The sequence below is a fragment of the Ahaetulla prasina genome, chromosome 9 (assembly GCF_028640845.1).
Source record: "Ahaetulla prasina isolate Xishuangbanna chromosome 9, ASM2864084v1, whole genome shotgun sequence".
Lineage (NCBI taxonomy): Eukaryota > Metazoa > Chordata > Lepidosauria > Squamata > Colubridae > Ahaetulla > Ahaetulla prasina.
In genome coordinates this window covers 8,658,627-8,676,596 of record NC_080547.1, presented here as the reverse complement: position 1 = coordinate 8,676,596, position 17,970 = coordinate 8,658,627, and the positions used below count along the sequence as shown (strand labels likewise).

Below are 17,970 nucleotides of genomic sequence, written 5' to 3'. Positions count from 1 at the left end.
CAGCCAGCCAGCCAGCCGGCCGGACCATAGAGCCGCATTGTCCGAGCACGGCTCCGAGAGGGTCGCCGAGGCGCCTGGGACACGAGGGCTCCCGCTTTATCCCCGTGCGCCGATGCCAGGCGAGGGCTCGAACGAAGGGAGGGTGGAGGCGCGATTTGTCTTTGGAGGTTCCCCGGAACCCCGACCCAGAGGCTCCAAGGGGGCTCGGTGGCCCTTCCAGCTCTAACTTGACGGCCAGGCGACCCGTCTGACCTTGGTAACCGTGCAAGGTGCGTGGACTTCGGCTCCCAGGATTCTTCGGTCGGTGTGGCAGTCTGGCCAACTCGAAGTTCACAGATCTTAAAATGGCCAAGGTTGAGAAACGCTGGTCTGGATCGATAGTTGGCGACTTGCAGGTCTTGTTGTGCATCAGCTGAGGAGTGGCCCGGCTGGGTTGAGCGCCGGTTCGGGTTGGGTCTAACTGTCCTGCCCAACAGGCTTGGCCAAAAGGGAGGAGGTGCCTGGGGCTTGTTTGTGGGGTGGCTTAGTGGTGAGCTGCTGCTAGGGCAGGGAACTCTATTTGCCATTCAGTTCTGCAAAGGGGAAAGAAATCAGCTTCATTTTTCAGCAGAGCGGTTTTCCTATAGCATCTTTTGTCCTTTCATTTCCTTACGTGCAAATGCATACACACACACACACACACACACACACACACACACACGGCGGAAGAGCCCTCACCCACAGACTTCCTGTTACAGACTGCCTGCAAAAATCTTCCCTACATCTTCTTGCCCAGTCATTTTTTCACTTTTCAGAAGACAGGCACCTGCTACCTGTGCTAACAACAACGGGGAACAACATATCTGGCTCTCCTATCGAAGCATGGGAAGCCAGGAACAGTTGCTGTGGGCAACTGTCCTTGCCCTGTTCTTCCAAGGTAGGACTAAATCCAAGGCAGGCAGTTTGAGAGGGTGGTGGCTTGTGAACTCAGGGCTGGGAGGGGGAAATGAGGGTATGCAGGCTGCAAAAGAAAGAAAGAGACAGGTATAGTGAGAAGGCACAATGTCCAGACTGCCAGTTCACTATCATGTGTTGTTGCATGTAGCTGTGTTTGTGATTCAGAGCATCTGCTCCGCCCCCTCTGAAAACAGCAGACCCATGTCCTCTGGCCTGGAGCCGGAGGCAGCCATTTTCCTCTGTTTCACCAAGCTCATAAATGAGGAATAGGGCATTTATGTTGCAAGCTTTTGGAGGAAAGGCTGAATGCAAATGTAAATTCAGCCCACTGAAGAGGCAATGATGGAGATGTTACCTTTGGGTGGCTGCCAGATTCCAGGACCAAAAGATCTGTGAGGGGTCCTGTCTATCTAGCCTGTGGTAGGTGAGGAAATATTGTTATGTGCCTGTCCTGAACTGTTAGCATTTGGGAGAAAAAATGTCTTGCTGTCCCATTTTCCTCAGACTTAGCCTAATATTAAAACCCTTGATCATGATACTCCTTAGCCACCTTTTTCTGAAATTAAGAAATCACAGAAATGTTCTCTTGTTCAGTTCAATGTCATCCTTTCGGCTGAAGGCTGATCAGTCCTCCATTACCACTTGCTATTCCCTCCCTGGGTGCCATTTGGCATGGAGTTCAGTCTTTTCACTGCATCTGCGTAGCATACATCCAACTGTTTGATGTTGCTTGGACAACTGGGTGGAGGACTTGGCGTTTCTTGGTCCAGTTTATTTTGCTGTGTGTTTCCCAACATGAAATTATTTTCTTTCAGGCATCAGCATAAGTGGAAACACCGCATCTGGAAATGGTATGCTTTTTTATCCAGGTTTTCTAAAAGAAAGAAGGAGGCAGCACAGGAGGAGTTTAAATAAGATGGATTTATGCAATATGTATGGGCCAGCCATAGGTTGTGTGGCCATGCTTTACTGACTATGCCATAATTGGCTGGATTTGCACAATGTGTGTAGACTGTGATGCAGAAGCCCAGTCAGTGACTCTTGGTATGCTTAAATTTTGGTTGTCTTTCATTTGGAGCTGGCTTCTGAATTTTCCAGATCCTGAGCGTTTGGAAAAAGCTTGTTTCCAAAAGAGTATTTGGAAAGAAAGGGATTTTCCGGGCTGGCTAGAAACTCATCAAGAGTCATTCGTGGATGGGAGGGTGAAGGGCCTTAAACAATTCAAGGCTGCCAGGTAGATTTGGGAGGAAGTCTCAGCAGCTACTCAGCAGGACTATCAGCTGAGCAAATGTTACAGAAGGAAGGCAAGATCCCCAAGGCAAGCAAAGCAGATAGGCATCGTGAGAGAGAAACAGCTGCAAAGACTTGGTCCCAGGGGCTGATAGCAGGTTCCTGGCTTTGCAGGGGACTGGTATACCTTCAGCAGACAAACCCCACCCCCGCTGATGCCTGGAAGCTGGATAGAGAAAACAGAAGCAGACCCTTGCTCAGCAGCAACTGCTGGCCCAGAACTAGGCATAATCACAAAGGCTTATTTCCCTTAACCAATGATTAAGCCATGGTACTTTTGCTGAAGGGATACCAGTTGCCTGAAGAGCATAAATAACCCTATATCTTGCTAAAATACTTGTTGCCTAATTTGTTTGGCCCCGGAAACTTTGGAGGTACTGGTAAGGCTTTGCCAGTGGGGCCTCTGCCCCACTTCATCCCATTTGTTTTGCAGAGATCATCACCAAAGAGCAGGAACGAAAAAAAGTCTCCCTGGTATGTAAAGAGGGCAATAATGAGACACGCTGGTCAAAAGACGGGACGAATCTAACCTACCAAGGGAAGGAGTTGGTGTTGGCTGTGATGGATGATCCCAGAGGCATCTATGTGTGTATCAACAGTAATAAGGAAAGCAGACCCCTGCAAGTTTTCATCCGGAGTGCGTAAGCCTTCTTTCTCCCCCTTATTTAACAACATTGGCAGTCATCTGGTTTCAGCGAAGCAGATGGCAGAGTTTTCTCGAAGAAGCCTGCCCTTTGAAAGGAATATCTTAGCTCCGTTCCCTACCCAGAGACAGTCTTGAGCAAAACAAGAAGGGTGGGGGCAGCTTGATTGACAAATGTATGCAAAAGAATCTGGCACCCTATCCTCAGCCTGGTAAATTGGCCACTCTTTACCTCCTTACTTCAAAAGTTTGTTTGGTGGGGTTTCAAAGAGTTTGCTTCTTAGTTGATTGAATGAAGTTAGTCCTCTTCCTATGGAACCAAGCTTTTTCCTCAAGATGTTGCTTGTCTATTCTTAGATATTAGAAAAAACGTGGTGTAGATTTTTCTGAAGGTAAACTGTCAAATCACCACCTCTGTGACTTAAATTCAGCGTCCCTGTGATGAAATGTTTCTGGAGATGAAATGCTCCACTCTACTCAGGTTCAGCATTTCTGAGCTCTCTTACCAGGCTGTTCTTTCCTTCTGCCAAGCCCTGTGAAAGCCTGGGATGAGCAGATCAGGGACTGCCGCGGGGCCTCCCTTTCTCTACCCAGTGACCTGGCAATGGCTTCTGATGGGTGAGGACTGCTGGTGGCAGTTCTGCCATAAAAGGACACCTGCTCTGCTTGAGTGAGGCCTGTGTGGACTCCATGTGGATACGCGGGAGAGTGCAGAATGCATCTTTAATCTTTTCTTTCACTGCAGTGTGCCAGAACTGCATCCATCTGGACTTCACCACAATTCTGGGGATTTCAGCAGCCAGCCTCATTACCACAGTCTTCCTGGCTATCGCTGTGTACCACATAGCCGTGGAAGAGCGGGGCCGGCCAGCCCAAGGTGAGGAGGTGGCAGGAAAGGGCAGCTGGGTGACTGGTGGTTTTCTCCAGAAGGAAAAACTATCTTATTTACACAAACACACCCGTTTCTTGCCTGCCTCAGAGATTCCCCCCCCCCACTACTCTCTTGGGCTCTTGGTTTGTTCCCTGTGGACTCAGTCTTCCTATTTTGATCCTGCAGCTTCTGATAAGCAGTGCCTGTTGGCCAACGACCAGCTGTACCAGGTGAGAGTTTCCTTTTGATTTTCCTTTCTGTGTCAGATCAGAGGCTGGCCAGTTCATCCCACAGAAAGAAGATTGTGTGAATATTAGGCCATCTGTATATCCTAGCAGAGTAGAGATGGGGCAGAGCTAGATCCATGTATGAGCACACCTGTGTCCAATCATTGAGTAAAACTAGCTTCTCTCATAGTCACTGATAGGATGGCTTTGACAAAGGGTCTGCAAAGCTCTCGGTCATCTCCAGAATCCCAGCCCCAAAGAGGATCCCCGGGCAGGGAAGGTTGCCCCAAGGACAGCAGACTCTGCCAAACCTGTCCTCTTCCAGACCTATTAAGATGTTTGGCAATACTCTGAACCACAAGCTCCAGTCACACTTGGTTTTGCCTGCTGGGCAAATTCTGGATTTTACTTGAGGATCCAGCGTGGCTGATGACAGTGATGTTAAAGAATCCATGGTTAACAATTCTGGCTAAGAGTGAAATGCATTTTAGGGGTGCAGTTGGCCATCCTGGGCCCATGGCACTGATTTCCCTTCCAGAAACCCTGGCACACATCATGCCTTCCCTGCCATAGGGAGAGAGAGCAACCATGCCAGAGAAAGCAAGCTGTGTGGGGCAGCTGAATGGCCCCTCCGAACTGCAGGGGAAGGAGTTACGTGGGAGACTGGCGGGTCAGTGTTGCCCGCCTGACCAGAGCCATCGCTGCCGCCTCCTCACCCGCTGCTGACTCTTGGCTCCTAAGGTGGTGGAAGTGTGCTCTGCCCATAGAGGCCCTAAGGGTTGGTGTTCTTCCTTCCAGCCTCTCCAGGAGCGCAACGACAGGCCATACAGCCACATTGGCATTGCCAAGCCTCGCCGCCGATGAAGCCATTATCCAGCCACATTCAGGTTCCCCTTCCTGTGCTCAATTGCTGAAGGACGCCCATTACATCGGCTGAGATGGGGAATTGTGGGGCCCTCCACCTGCGCCTGCCTTCTACTCCAGGGCCTCAAGCCTGAGGGAGCCAACAAGGCCTGCTAGAGCTATCAGAGCTGCCGGATTTCATTTTCTGTTTGTTAAACTGAAGTGTATGGGGTTTGGGGGCGGGGTGGGCAGCCTGCTTTAAACTTGTTTAATGAATGCACTTGGGGTGCAGTGCTGGGAATGTGGTGGCCAATCAGAATCCTTAAGAATATCTTTTCTCAGCAATACAAGTGGGCCGGTTCATCTTCCATTCTCCCCTTTGCAGCTGAAACTGGGTCCCTGGTGTTGCTACCCTGTGCGTCCTGCCTCTTCCCCAATAAAAGATGTTGCTTACAACTTCCTCTCTAACATGGTTCGTGAGTCAAAAGGCTGCAATGAAATGGGAGTGCAAATTTCATGGAGTCAGTCATTTGCACAAGTGTGTACCCACCACTGGGTGGTGATTCATAGGGCAGCAGAGTGTTGCTTCTGCACCGGGTGGTGGTTTGTGCCTTTCTTGAAATGCAGCTGTGTTTGCTTTTGACCACATCCTGTGGAATGAGGGGTGGCTGTTTCTACGTGGGGCGCCAACTTTTCCTCCCACTGCAACTGCCAGATTTTGTGCTGATGGACCTCCTTGTGCAGCTGAAGCCTTAGCGATGCTGCCTCTCATTACCAGCAATGGGTTTATTTGTCTGATTCTCAAAGCGGGAAGGGAGGACCAAGCCCAGGTCAGTCTTAGGGCTATGGTGGTGCTATCTGACCTTGACTCCCCTCCTACTGGGGCACTGCTGGTGGGTGGGACAGCAGAGAAGATCTGGGCTTTAATGTCTGTCACCCCTGCACCTCCACTTTTCTCTCTGCCCCCTCCTTCCCCAAGTCTTGTTTCCAGCAATACCCATATCAGAGAAGAAAGACACAGAAGAGTCTCTGGGGTGAATGGAACAGAGCTTTATTAGGATTTTTTGCGAGCGCAATCAAAACAAATACAAAAGCAGGCCTTCTTTTCATCATGGGGTTTCCTGCCAGGGCAAATGGGCTTAGAACTCCTGAAGCACAAATTGACCAAGTGGGCATGCCATCTCAGGTGCTCTAGGGGAGACCTGGCCACAAGTGGTCCCTGGGCACCCCCAGCCAGAACAGCAGACCCTGCCCAGGAGACAGGATGAGAGCCGCGGAGTTTGCATGCACTTGGGGCAGCAGTGCTGTGGCTGAGTGACCCCACAAGAGGGAAGAGGCGTCTAGGGTGCCCCTTTCTTGCCTAGGTGAGACCTGCAGTCTGAGAAGCCCTCTGGGCATCGTGCAGTTCTCTACTCCACCTGGGACATGGCTCTCGAGGCTACCTGATTTTCTAGCTGTAAAACCCAGCGCAAACGGAGTTCTCCCACCAGGAAGGTCAGTGGTTAGTGCAAACAGGAAAAGGAAGTGGCAGGTACTTTTGGGGACTCTCAGGGCCAGCCGGAGCATCTGGCATCTTGCCATGGCAAGTGAGGCAGCATCTCAGAAAGCCTGGTGCTCCAGGCCAGCATACACCTCCCGTTGTCCCTTCCGGATTGGCTGTAGGAACAGAACATGTTTGTGGCAAACCTGGTCTTAATTACTATGTAGGACACTGGCTGCGTGTGTTTAAGGGGCATTAGCAAAGTGAGGACCTCACTCGGCTGTATGCGATACAGACTCTTTGATTCCGATGCTCTTCTCTCTCAAAAGCTTTTGATAGTTTTCGCAGTTGTTTGTGTAATACATATCAGGAAACCGTGGCTTCCATTTGCAGTAGAGCTTAAAGCTATGTTGGGTTCCTTTTTTATTTGGGGGAATCTCAAAGATGTGTGGGATGTGGCTGGAATGTTAGTTTGGTCTGACATTCTGAATCAATTACATTTTCTAAATTGATTAGTAAAAAAAAATCACAATGTAGCTTCCAATTTGGCTATTAGATTTAAAAAAATTAATTCAGAAAAGCAAATTGATTCAGAGATTCACTCAAACCATCTTTGAACTAAATCTCCCAGCTGAATTTTTGCTTCACCCTGCCAGTACCAAAGTAGAGGAAAATTCATCTTGAGGCACTGTCTGTCCCCTTTCTAAAAGCCAATACTGATGAAATTCACTAAATCTGGGCTCCTCACTTCAGGAAACAGACCTTAGCAGAGAAGTTGGGGGGGGGAAGGGGCTGTAGACCCTTCCACCCTTTGTGTGCCTGTCTGTCTCCTCTCTGCAGCTCCGGCCCTTGGTCTCCAATACTTGAGATGCTACACAGCGTGAACTCTCCCTCACCTCCATATTCAGTTCAGGGCTTACCTCATAATCTGGATTTGGGACAGGCGGCGGGTGGTCTGCTTGCTGTCCTGGAGCAAAAAGCAAAGTGCAAAGTTCGTTGCCTCTGCCATTCTCTGGCTCAGCACTTCACTGCTTGATGGAGACACACACACACACACACACACTCTCTCACTCACTGTCCTTTTCTGCTGCTGTGATAGCCTGGACTTGCAAAGCACAGTGCTTAAAATTTGGCCTGTATTTGGGTGGGGGGGAGAGAGAGGCACTCACCTTGCAGCCGCCGTGGGGCACCTGGCTTGAAGAGGGCCTGCTGCTTCTGGCTGCAGAAGTAGACAAGGAGCAGGACTCCCAGGGTGAGCAGGAGGTCAGCCATGATGATGCCGGCCCCAAGGCCAAAGCTCAGCTCCACACAGTCCTTGCACCCTGCAGGAAACCCAGAAACCTCAGCTGAACAGGGAGCTCTGCCAGCCTGGCTTTGGAGGAAGGGCCTTCTCTGCTCTGGCTGCCTGGGACAGAAGTGTGGGTGGGATTGGCCACCAGGCAGCTCAAACGGCGGAGCAGCCTCCCAGCCCCCAGCCCCCCACTTCCCCATCAAGGGCAGAGAGGGCCCATCACACGGTAGCCATGACTGACCTTTGATCTTCACATAAATCTTCCAGGGTTCGCTCTTTTTTCCACAGGAAAATTCTTTCCCCCGTTCGATCTCAAGCAGATTGTCTGGGCCAGAGATGTCCAGGGTGCTCTTGTTTCCTAGGTTGGAATTAGTGTCCCACCACTGGGATTCCTTTTCTGGGCATACGAGAAACACATTTTCCGAAGCGATTTCCACCTCGATTCCTATGGCAAGTGAGAAAGAATCTGCCTGACAGCCCTGGGCACAAAAGCTGGCAGATAACCCAGCAGGATCTCACCAGGAAGAGCAGTGCGGCTGCCTTTTTGCCAAGTGACCCCTGGCTGGGAGAGACTATGAGATCGCGCCCCACAGCCCCCCTCCCTCCAGGGGAACATCTCTCTCCATTCTTCCCAGTCCAGCCTTTGTGGCTTTTTTCTTTGCCCCACGTGCATGCTTACAGGAAGCGGGTCTGCTTTGCCACAGGTGTTAGTCACTGGCAGTTTTAAACGATAACTGACAGTAGTTTACCTTTGAACAAACGTTGCTATTCTTACTCTGCAGCCGTCTCCAAATGCTTTCCTGGATTGTCATTAACCCGAGTTTCTTCAGAGGAAATGATGTGGAACATACTGGCTATGCCGCATGTTGCCAACAGCGTCCATTTTAATTCAAAAGAGTGACACCCCACCCCACCTCTGGGGGAGCCAGGACAGAAGCTGGGCCTAATTGGAGCCTCCCATTTTCTTAATCCTGGTAGCAGAGAAGCCTCTTCTTTTCAGCCAACAGTCACAAACCCATCCAGGTAAATGCATCACAGCTGGTTTGGGGCGAAGGTGCCAGGGTCAGATCCTGGTGGCTGCATGGACAACAGCTCCCTTTTTGACTTGTTTCCAGCCATAACCCAAAGTCCTAAAGCCACCCATCTCCATCCCTTTCTTACCTTTATCCTCTCCCTCCACAAGCCTGGCTGTGAAAAGAAGGAAAAAAATGGTAAAGACTTTCTCTCCAGCACCTAATTGCCATTGTGTCCAGAATAAAGCTGCTCCCTTCAGCACCTTAAAACCATTTATTTTATGAAGCCTGAGCAAAGCTGGAGAATAAGGCTGTGGACCTGGTTGCTCTCCACAGAGCCCCTGAAACGGAGGGGCTGCTGCTCCATCCCATCGGGCCCCAAATCAGAGGCTTGTGGCAAATATTCTGAAAAGCTTTCTGGAGTGCCTCGTGGTCTCCACAGCAGCCATACTCAGGAAAAGGCAGCGGAAAATGTGTAGGCGTTGATTTTCTTGCCTTGCACCGAAGACTGAGAGACCACAAGGCCTCTTCTGTTTACATCATGGAATCTTCCTTTGCAGGGTCAGATGGCTCCTATGCCAAACTAGGTCACCTGTGTTTAAAAGGGGACCCATGGACCTTTTTTTGAAGAGGAAACTCAACTCCCCTGATTCCGCTCCATAATGCAGCGAGAGACCCTCCCGATGCTCCTCCTCCCCATCCTCCTTCTGCTCTATGGGACTTTTGCGTCCCTTCCTTTGATATATTCACCAGGACTCTTCTGAGGAAAGAGACCCCCTTAGCTGGAAAGAGAGGCTCCCTCCCCACTCAAGGGACTCAACCCTGATCAGCGGACCCTCTTCTCCACAACTCAGCCTCCTAGCACACAGCCCTGGAATCTGCCCCAAGCACCTGGAGAGTTCAGGTAGTCTTTGAGTGACAACCATTTGTTTAAAAAACTGTTTGAAGTTATGACAGGGCTGGCTGAAAAAGGTTATTTGCAACCAATCCCTGCACGTGAACCTCACAGCATCCTCACAGTTACATGATTGTCATCTGAAACTTTCTCAGACAGCTTCAACAAGTAAAGTCAATGGGGGAAGCCAGATTTTTTTATTATTATTTGCATTTATATCCTGCCCTTCTCCGAAGACTCAGGGCAGCTTACACTATGTTAGCAATAGTCTTCATCCATTTGTATATTATATACAAAGTCAACTTATTTCCCCCAACAATCTGAGTCCTCATTTTACCTATCTTATAAAGGATGGAAGGCTGAGTCAACCTTGGACCTGGTGGGACTTGAACTTGCAGTAATTGCAAGCAGCTGTGTTAATAACAATCGTGTGCACAAACATAGGGCAGCTTCCTCCCTTCACAACATGTGGCTGGGCCCCCAGGGGACCTTGACCTGCAGGGCCAGAAGCCACGTGGACTGACTGCTGGAACAAGCAGAAGCCCAGAGTGGGTCCCAGGCCAGCCCTCCTTGGAGAAGCCACTCACCTGTGCGGAACAGGAGGAGCACCCAGGCACCCAAATGGAGTCCCAGAGGCATATTCCTGCCCTCCGTCCGTTGCTTCCCTGTTGGTGCTTTGAGGGGTCTCCCAGGCAAACCTGCTGTGTCTCTCTTCAGGAGGACTCCGAGGACTCTGAGAGCTGAGCAATCGGTAAAGAAAGAGAAAGAAACCCTCTGTGGCCCCAGCCTTGCCAGGAAGTGGGAGCTCCAGCAAAGCAGGAGGAGCGAGCAGCTGAGACTTAGTGAAGGCACGGATGGAGCTGGGGCCGCTCAGCAGCACCCCCTGCAGGAGATTTCAATTGGGGACTAGGTTGGGGGGGGAGCTCTTCCAGCAATACGGAAGAAGCAGTCACAGGGTGCGGGGCCTAAGCAGCACTCACTCACCCCATCTACCTCTTCAATTCCCCACCCACACCCACACCCTTAACTACAGCCAGATGTCTCTGCAGGAAACAGCCTCTGGGCTGGTGCTTCAGTGGGGGTTCAGCAGTCAATCCAAGGGAGAAGGCTGGACCACAATCTAAAATTCATGATGGAAGAAAGCAAAGGCAAACTCCTTCCAAACATCTGGCTGCCAAGAAAATTGTTTTTTTATTTTTATTTTTTATTTCTTTATTTTATTTTTTTATTTATTTATCAAGCATATATAAGATAACAGGTAAAAGTATAAACATAGTTTGAATACATGAAAAGAGTAAGAGTAAAAAGGAATATTAGTATAGGGATGGTAGGCATGCTGGTGCTCTTATACACGCCCCTTACAGAGCTCTTAGGAATGGGATGAGGTCAACAGTAGACCGTTTAAGCTTAAAGTTATGGGGGTTTGGGGAAGAAAACACAGAATCAGGTAGTGCATTCCAGGCATTGACCACTCTGTTATTGAAGTCATATTTTCTTGATATTTTCCGGAGCCTCCCAGTTTGAGTTCCTCTGGTCATCACAGCTGGCAACCCCTTCTGAGCATGTGCAGCCAGCTCCTGTAACATCACCAGTCACAATAACTGCTTCTTAGGAAGACAGGAAGGAGAAGGGGGGGGAGCTGTTAAAGAGATATTTTAATGTTTAGATTGTTGTTTGGAGGTGCCAGAGGTGTAGTGCCAAAAATAAACCCAGCAAACAAAATCCCCACACCGTCCTCTCTCTGCCCGATCCCTTCAGACTCAAATTGACCCACACTCCCAGCCCCAGACAAGGCCCTCCACAAGCCAGTCTGAAACCAGTCAGGTGAAGAACCCCAACCTTCTCCTTCATGAGTGGCTTTCCAGCTCTGCTGGCCACCAGAGAGTCTCCCTTGGCCTAAGGACAAGACTGACCCACCCAGGTAGCCCAAATGGCCAGCCAATCAGATTCTGAAGACTTCCTGCCTTGTAGCCCTAACTTCTATAAAAATCTTGGCTTTCCCATAATTTGGAATCCCTCTTTCTTATAATGCAGACACGCAACAATCCTTGCAGGATTGTTCCTTCTCCCTAGTGTTGTGCTCCTTCAGCAATTTTCCACAACAGTTTATGTTTTGAATTGTACACTCTTGTTTTGTTATTTTTATTCTGTGTTTTATGTTGCTCTGTGTCAAGTGTCCCCAGGACTGGAACAGTATAAATGAAATGAAATTATAAACCAATCAATGTTATATTTCTGTGGAAAGGAATAATAGGCTGTAGCTTGCCCTGATGCTGCAAAGGGATGCACCCAGCCAGCTGGGTCTGGGGGCCCAGGGACTGCCCCCTAGGACTGCCCTTTGGGTCTGCTATGCTGGGCTCTCTCCCAGGGTGGGAGGACAGGTTCTCCACTACTGCCCTTCTTATTCAAGGGGTGGTTTGGATGACTGACTCGTCTGACGACTCCTCCAACTCCTCCTCCTCCTCCTCCTCTTTCCTGATAAGGAACAAGGATGCTTTACATTGAGGGCAGACTGGTCAAAAACAATGAATAGCATTACATTACATTGTAAAACATCCTGTTACCCTGTGGTTAGATGGGCAGCCAATAAATGAGGAAAGAGGGAGGGAGGGAGAGAGAATGTGAGGTGGGGGGAAAGAGAGAGCAAAATGGTGGCTCTTGGGCAGTTAATCCTCTGGCTGTTAAGTGTTAATTCTGGCAAAAAGACTGAAGGGATGGTGGTTCCCCCCAGCCCTCTCACCTCATGCTAGGTGGAGATACCAGGGAGGCTGTTGCTGATGTTCTGGGCCAGGCTTGGTACTACCTTTTGCTGGTGGTGATGATCTTGGCAAGAATTTATATTTACCCACAAAAAAAGGGAGACTAGGATAGATCTATTTCAAGCTATCTAGCTCTGGTCAGCTAGCCATACCCTTCTGGGATTCGAACCAGGGAAGCAGTGGAAGCGGAATGCTCCGTCCCATATTTGGGTAGACCAGGTTGCCCTGATAAAAACAACACTTGACCTTGGCAAGAATCTCCTTTTATTTTGACGGTCCCTAACAATTCTAGGGCTTTCCGCAAATCCCGGGAAACGGGGAGGAAAGAGCGCGCGGGCCACGGCTCCTGGAAGAGGACGCCTCCGCTTCGTGCACGGGAGCCATAGGACGGGCGCGCCAGCGAGGAGCCGGTCGGCGGCGCCCGGCCTCAGCACCGCCCCTGGCCTGGAGGCGGGGGCCGGACGAGGTCGTCCTGGGGCGTCCCGTGGGAGGCTCCCAATCCGTGCGGGACGCACCCGGCTCATTCCAGTTTTGGGAGGCATTTCGGCGGAGCGGCTGGCCGGATCCCACAGACTCAGGCGCCCCCGCTCATGGCCCCCCCGGCATCGCGGCGCGCGGGATCCGCGGCTGCCTGGGGCTTCTTTCTGCTTGGTAAGACAAGCCTGCCCGGCCGGAGCGGCAACGGAAGCTCCGGCTGGGCCGCCTCGCTGCGGACCCCGATCCTGGACCCTGATCCCGGCCTCCTGGAAGTCGCCGCCTCTAGGCCGTCCCCTGAAGCGGTTGCGGACCCCGGCCAACACGCCCGGGGCTGTCCAGAGCGGCGGCGGCGTCACCGACGAGTTGCTGCATGTCGGAGCAGCGACCTGTTCGGCAGCGCCCTTCCCAGCTGCGGAATTCGCGCTGGTTCACTCGGCGCAGATTGGGCAGCGCCCACCTCCAGGAAGCGCCGCCGCTCTGCGCTTCCTTCGGTAGGCTGCCTCCGGGCATTCCCTTGCAGCGGCATTCATCTTCTGCTTCTTTCTGCAGCGCTCGGGCTGGTGGCAGCGATGGAAACGTTCACCTCTGGCACCCTGGAAGCGTTGAACGGGACCGACGTGCGCTTGAAGTGTACCTTCCGCAGTCCAGTCCCGGTGGGGCCGAAGCTGACGGTTTCCTGGTCCTTCCAGTCCGAGCTGAAGGAGTCCCTGGAGACGGTGAGTCGGACTCAGTCAGTTCCTTTGCAATGTGGTGCGGTGGGGCAGAGAGGTTGCTAAGGGTCAGCAGGTGGGGTGGGGGCTCGGCTCCAAGGCACCTGGGGAGAAAGGACAGTGTCCCTGCCTCCTTTGGAAGCATTTGGCATTGTGGTTGGTGCTTCCTTGGGCCAACAGGAAGGGTACAGCACTTAACTCAGGCAGGATTTGGCTCAGCAGGCAGAATTCCAAGAAGGAATTCAGAGCCCCTTTGCTGGAGCCTCAGCCAAGTCTCACCTGCCTGTCCACTCAAGCAGAGATAGCTGCCACTGGGAGGAAGGTTTGGAGTACCCCCAAGCTCCAGGCACACATTCTTCCAGAGAAGCTCTGGGGAAGCTTCCCCAGTTGAGGGCCTTCTCCTGCTTGCTAGGTATCCCCATTTCCCACCATAGCCTTGGGCAGGGTGCTTCCCTTCCCTGGAGCTCACCAGTCCTTTCACAAAGCAGTGAGAGAAATGGTCTGAGAAATTCCCTGGACTGCAGTGCAGGATATGCTGCTAAGCGAGGACCAGGAGCTGCCTAACGCTGCCGCTGGTGCTCTCTTGGCCGTGCTCAGGTGCTCTACTACAATCACTGGGCTTACCCCTCCAAATCAGGCCGCTTCCTAGGCAGAATCACCTGGGATGGCAACGTACACAAAGACGACGCTTCAGTTATGCTCCACAATGTGAGCCCCAAGGACAACGGGACTTTCCAGTGCCATGTGAAGAACCCACCTGACGTGGATGGTGTCATTGGCGAGATCCAGCTGAGTGTTGTGTTGAAAAGTGAGTGGCCCGGTTGGGCTGCAGGGGTCTGGAATTGCTATGCTTGTGTTTCTCTTCCTCACCTGCCATCCTGTTGTCTCTGGATAGGGAACTTCTCAGAGGTGCATATTTTGATCCTCACCATTGGCATTTCCTGTGTAGTAATGGTCATCCTTGTTGTGGTCATGGTGATCTGGCGTCATTGGCGAAGGATGCACCAAGACAAGACAAGGGAGGTGGGCAGGTGAGTTGCAGGGAGGGACTGACCTCCTGGGTGACACTCTTTTGAGGCAGAGGATTGTGCAGGTGGGTGGAAATGGGGCTCTGCTGAGGAGGAACTGGCATGGTCTGAATTCACCCAGCAGAATCCAGAAGCCACGGAGAGCCCTGCCAATGGCTGAATTGAGGCTGCCCAGCAGACTGAAGTGGGCTAATCAGAGACTCTGCACAAGAGATTCCTTTGAATGGCTTCTCCCTACAGCCAGGAGGGAGGTGGCTAATTATTGATCAACTATGTGGGTGCTTTGCCTGTACAGTGCAACATCTGGTTCCAATGTTCAAGGCAGGGCACCTTCCCCCTCTACTTCCTACAGCTGGAGCTGCCCCCCAAAGACCCTCTTGCCTCCCTTGGATGGCTTGGCGGTAAAAAGCAGATGTGGCTGGACTCAACAGTGATTTTGCAGCCCCCCCAGCAGGAATAGGGAGCCAGAGCACCCCTCACCAACACCCCTGAATGCAACCTGAGCCAGTGATGGCCTACCCAGCTGTGCTGCCCCATCTTCCCCCCACCTCCTGACCCATCTCACAAAGCAGCTACTTTCCTGCCTCCTGACCTGCAGTTGCTGCCCTTTCTTTAAACTAAAATTGTGCGGGGAGGGTAACCAGTCTTTAGGATCTCCAGGACTTAATTCCAAACAAAAACCCCTAGAAAGCAAGGCAAATAACAAAATAAGGAGGGATGGGAAGGAAGACAAACTCAAATACTAAACAGGAGACATAGGAAGCATACCGAGAGTCAGGCATAAAGACCTCAAGTGCCTATATACAAATGCACAAAGTTTGGGGAACAAACAGGGTGAACTTGAACTATTAATACACGAAGATAGATATGACATAGTAGGAATAATAGAAACTTGGTGGGACAAAACGCACAACTGGAACATACTGATAGAAGGGCCCTATCTAACAAAATGAAATTTAATGTAGAGAAAAGTAAAGTCTTACACTTAGGTAAGAAAAACCAAAAGCACACATATAAACTGGGGAAAACCAGGCTTAATAGCAGTGACTGTGAGAGAGATCTTGGAGTCTTAGTGGATAATCAGCTAAATATGAGCCAGCAGTGTGCAGCGGCAGCTAAAAAAGCCAACCCAATCCTAAATTGCGTTAACAGAGGGATACAATCAAGACCAAGTGAGGTACTAATACCACTCTATAAAGCCCTAGTAAGACCACACCTAGAGTACTGCATCCAGTTTTGGTCACCACACTATAAAAAAGATGTTGAGACTCTAGAAAAAGTGCAGAGGAGAGCAACCAGGATGATTAGGGGACTGGAGAATAAAACATATGAAGAACAGTTACATGAACTGGGCATGGCTAGTCTAGTGAAGAGCAGGACCAGGGGAGACATGAGAGCAGTCTTCCAATACTTGAGGGGCTGCCACAGAGAGGAGGAAGGGGGTCAAGCTATTTTCCAAAGCACCTGAAGGCCAGACAAGGAATAATGGATGAAAACTGACCAAGGAGAGATTCAACCTAGAAATGAGGAGAAACTTTCTGATAGTGAGAACAATCAACCAATGGAACAGGAGTTGCCTTGGGAAGTTGTGGGAGCTTCATCACTTGAGACTTTCAAGAAAAGATTGGACTGCCATTTGTCAGAAATGGTATAGGGTCTCCTGCTTGAGCACGGGGTTGGACTAGATGACCTATTAGGTCCCTTCCAACTCTGTTAATCTATTAATCTCTTCTCAAATAGGTCAGAGCAATTGAAGCTGAAGGAAAGTGGAGAGGAAAAGGACACTCCTCTGCCAGGACAGGGGACCCGTCGGTCTTGGTAAGGATGCTGGGGCTGGAGGGGTTTGATTGGCACCAGGCAGGAGCCGTTACCAGCTACTCCATCCTGGAGGTGGGAGGCTGAAGTTTCCCTTCCCTCTAAGAGAGACCAGGGATGGAGGGGCTGGTGCCACACCTGCCAGTCTAGCCTTTGTGGCCACTCAAGCTTCCTCACAGTTGGAGGCCTGGCTCAGCACCTCCCCTGGGAGCCCCTCCCACAATAACTCCTTGTGTGCTTTTCTCTCCCAGATCCACCCATGGACGCTGTGGCCTGCTGGAGCAGATATGGCAAAGGTGCTTCTGCTCTGGCCTTGAAGGAGAAGACCTGCACATAGAGAGCCTGCAGGAGACAAAACCTCACCTTCTGCCTACGTGACACCAAGGGTCTGCCTAGCCAGCCTTCTCCATATGCCTGAAGCAGCAGCCCTCCCCTGCCCACCTTGAGTATGGGTTGCCTTTGACTTGGTGACTGAAGACCTCAGGGCCACTGGCCACCTAGTTGGGGTCAGCAGAAGATCTGGTCAAGACAGACCGGCCAGGCGAAAGGGAATGGGAAATCGCTTTGCCAACTGTCCTGCTCTCTTTCTTGGGCCAAAGCCCAGGTAAATGGCTAAGGGGGAGCCCCCAACCACTTAGAAAAGGGCCTCCTCTTCAAATAGGATCAAGCTCGTTTCTATGGCCTGGCCTGCCTGGAGTAGCAGGAACCTTGCCTGATTCTGTGCAGGCAGAGGGTCTCTGAAAGTGAGTGAGGAACCGGTTCCTGCTAGGGGCAGCGATTCTGTCTCCTTTACGGTCCACAAATCTTCTCCTTAAAACCAGGGCTTGCTTCCTCCTTTAGGAAGATTTAAGAGCCCTGGAGAAAAAAAAATTCTGACCACTGAGCCCCTTTTATGGAACACCACTATAGCAACCCTGCCAACAACTACCTCTAAAACTCAACAAGCTTCAGATATTAGAGGACTGTCTGCTGGATTTCTTATGGGCTATCCTTCCATATCCTTAAGTGACACACTTTCATACACTAATTTATTTAAAGCATCTTGTTAAATTTTGTATGCAAATGGAATATTTTACAATAAAGGTACAATTGCCTGGGATTAAAAGTGACTAGCTTAATGGAATGTAGTATGGCACCCCATCCAGATCAGTTGCACTCTCCTCAAAGTCAGACGGCCCTAGAAGTGTTGATTCTGCAAACTACAATCCTGGGAGGGAGCACAAAAAGAAGTTCCTGCCCAGAGGCCCAAGGGGAGGACCCAGATAAGGTGGGGCAGCTAAGAGGAGGGGGTGTGGCAGATCATGGGGAAGTAGCATGGAGTCTCTGGAAGTGTCTGGATTTGGGTTGGGAGGGAGGGAGGGAGGGAGGGAGGGAGGAAAAGAGAACTGGGCAATGCTGCCTAAGAGACCAGCAGAATGTGTGGTGATCACATTGCCTCTCCTGGGTCAAACTCCCTTGTCCTCCAATGGCCTCAGTGGGCGCAGTCGGCTGATCCTCATTCAAGGCTCTGGGACGGCAGCTGGGGCTGGGAAGGGCCTTCTGGCCAAACCCAGCCTGCTCCATCTTGCAGAGAAGAACTCTGTTGCAGACAAATCTTCTTGACGAAGGACCAACATGGCTACCAGAGCCTCTTTTGCACATGAGGCTACTGGTGTCACATGGATAAAAGAAAAAAATACAATTTCACCTCCA

At 50.9% G+C, this 17,970-nt stretch overlaps 3 protein-coding genes across 5 annotated transcripts; 2 read left to right on the top strand and 1 right to left on the bottom strand.

Moving 5' to 3' along the window:
• Position 1: 1 nt before the first annotated feature.
• On the top strand, positions 2-5,266 carry LOC131203841 (T-cell surface glycoprotein CD3 gamma chain-like). 3 transcript variants are annotated; one of them, XM_058194512.1, is made up of 7 exons: positions 16-269; positions 798-916; positions 1,752-1,787; positions 2,660-2,863; positions 3,615-3,746; positions 3,927-3,970; positions 4,766-5,266. In XM_058194512.1, exons 2-7 carry the CDS (start codon positions 862-864, stop codon positions 4,829-4,831), a joined length of 537 nt encoding a protein of 178 aa, XP_058050495.1. In that variant the 5' UTR covers positions 16-269; positions 798-861; the 3' UTR covers positions 4,832-5,266. The 3 variants fall into 3 exon arrangements, with proteins under 3 accessions (XP_058050496.1, XP_058050495.1, XP_058050494.1); XM_058194511.1 differs by having other exon boundaries at positions 17-269; positions 795-916; XM_058194513.1 differs by having other exon boundaries at positions 2-916; positions 2,660-2,867.
• A 579-nt stretch (positions 5,267-5,845) lies between these two features.
• Positions 5,846-10,365, bottom strand: LOC131203942 (T-cell surface glycoprotein CD3 epsilon chain). Its single transcript, XM_058194673.1, has 6 exons — positions 10,077-10,365; positions 8,743-8,769; positions 7,823-8,026; positions 7,460-7,612; positions 7,211-7,257; positions 5,846-6,466 (listed from the first exon to the last, which is right to left on the bottom strand). Exons 1-6 carry the CDS (start codon positions 10,126-10,128, stop codon positions 6,410-6,412), a joined length of 540 nt encoding a protein of 179 aa, XP_058050656.1. The 5' UTR covers positions 10,129-10,365; the 3' UTR covers positions 5,846-6,409.
• A 2,341-nt stretch (positions 10,366-12,706) lies between these two features.
• On the top strand, positions 12,707-17,383 carry LOC131203941 (myelin protein zero-like protein 2). The gene is made up of 5 exons (XM_058194672.1): positions 12,707-13,441; positions 14,033-14,243; positions 14,331-14,466; positions 16,204-16,281; positions 16,530-17,383. Coding segments are annotated over exons 1-5 (1,029 nt in total). The 5' UTR covers positions 12,707-12,838; the 3' UTR covers positions 16,531-17,383.
• Positions 17,384-17,970: the final 587 nt, after the last annotated feature.

Excerpts from the sequence above, each read along its gene's own strand:
- LOC131203841 (XM_058194512.1), top strand. The coding sequence starts at position 862 with ATGGGAAGCCAGGAACAGTTGCTGTGGGCAACTGTCCTTGCCCTGTTC. Across the intron at positions 1,788-2,659 it reads AAACACCGCATCTGGAAATG|AGATCATCACCAAAGAGCAG; the intron begins GTATGCTTTTTT and ends TTTGTTTTGCAG. Across the intron at positions 3,747-3,926 it reads GCGGGGCCGGCCAGCCCAAG|CTTCTGATAAGCAGTGCCTG; the intron begins GTGAGGAGGTGG and ends TTGATCCTGCAG.
- LOC131203942 (XM_058194673.1), bottom strand. The coding sequence starts at position 10,128 with ATGCCTCTGGGACTCCATTTGGGTGCCTGGGTGCTCCTCCTGTTCCGC. Across the intron at positions 7,613-7,822 it reads GATTTATGTGAAGATCAAAG|GGTGCAAGGACTGTGTGGAG; the intron begins GTCAGTCATGGC and ends GGTTTCCTGCAG. Across the intron at positions 7,258-7,459 it reads TGCCCCACGGCGGCTGCAAG|GACAGCAAGCAGACCACCCG; the intron begins GTGAGTGCCTCT and ends TTTTTGCTCCAG.
- LOC131203941 (XM_058194672.1), top strand. The coding sequence starts at position 12,839 with ATGGCCCCCCCGGCATCGCGGCGCGCGGGATCCGCGGCTGCCTGGGGC. Across the intron at positions 13,442-14,032 it reads TGAAGGAGTCCCTGGAGACG|GTGCTCTACTACAATCACTG; the intron begins GTGAGTCGGACT and ends GGCCGTGCTCAG. Across the intron at positions 14,467-16,203 it reads AAGACAAGGGAGGTGGGCAG|GTCAGAGCAATTGAAGCTGA; the intron begins GTGAGTTGCAGG and ends CTTCTCAAATAG.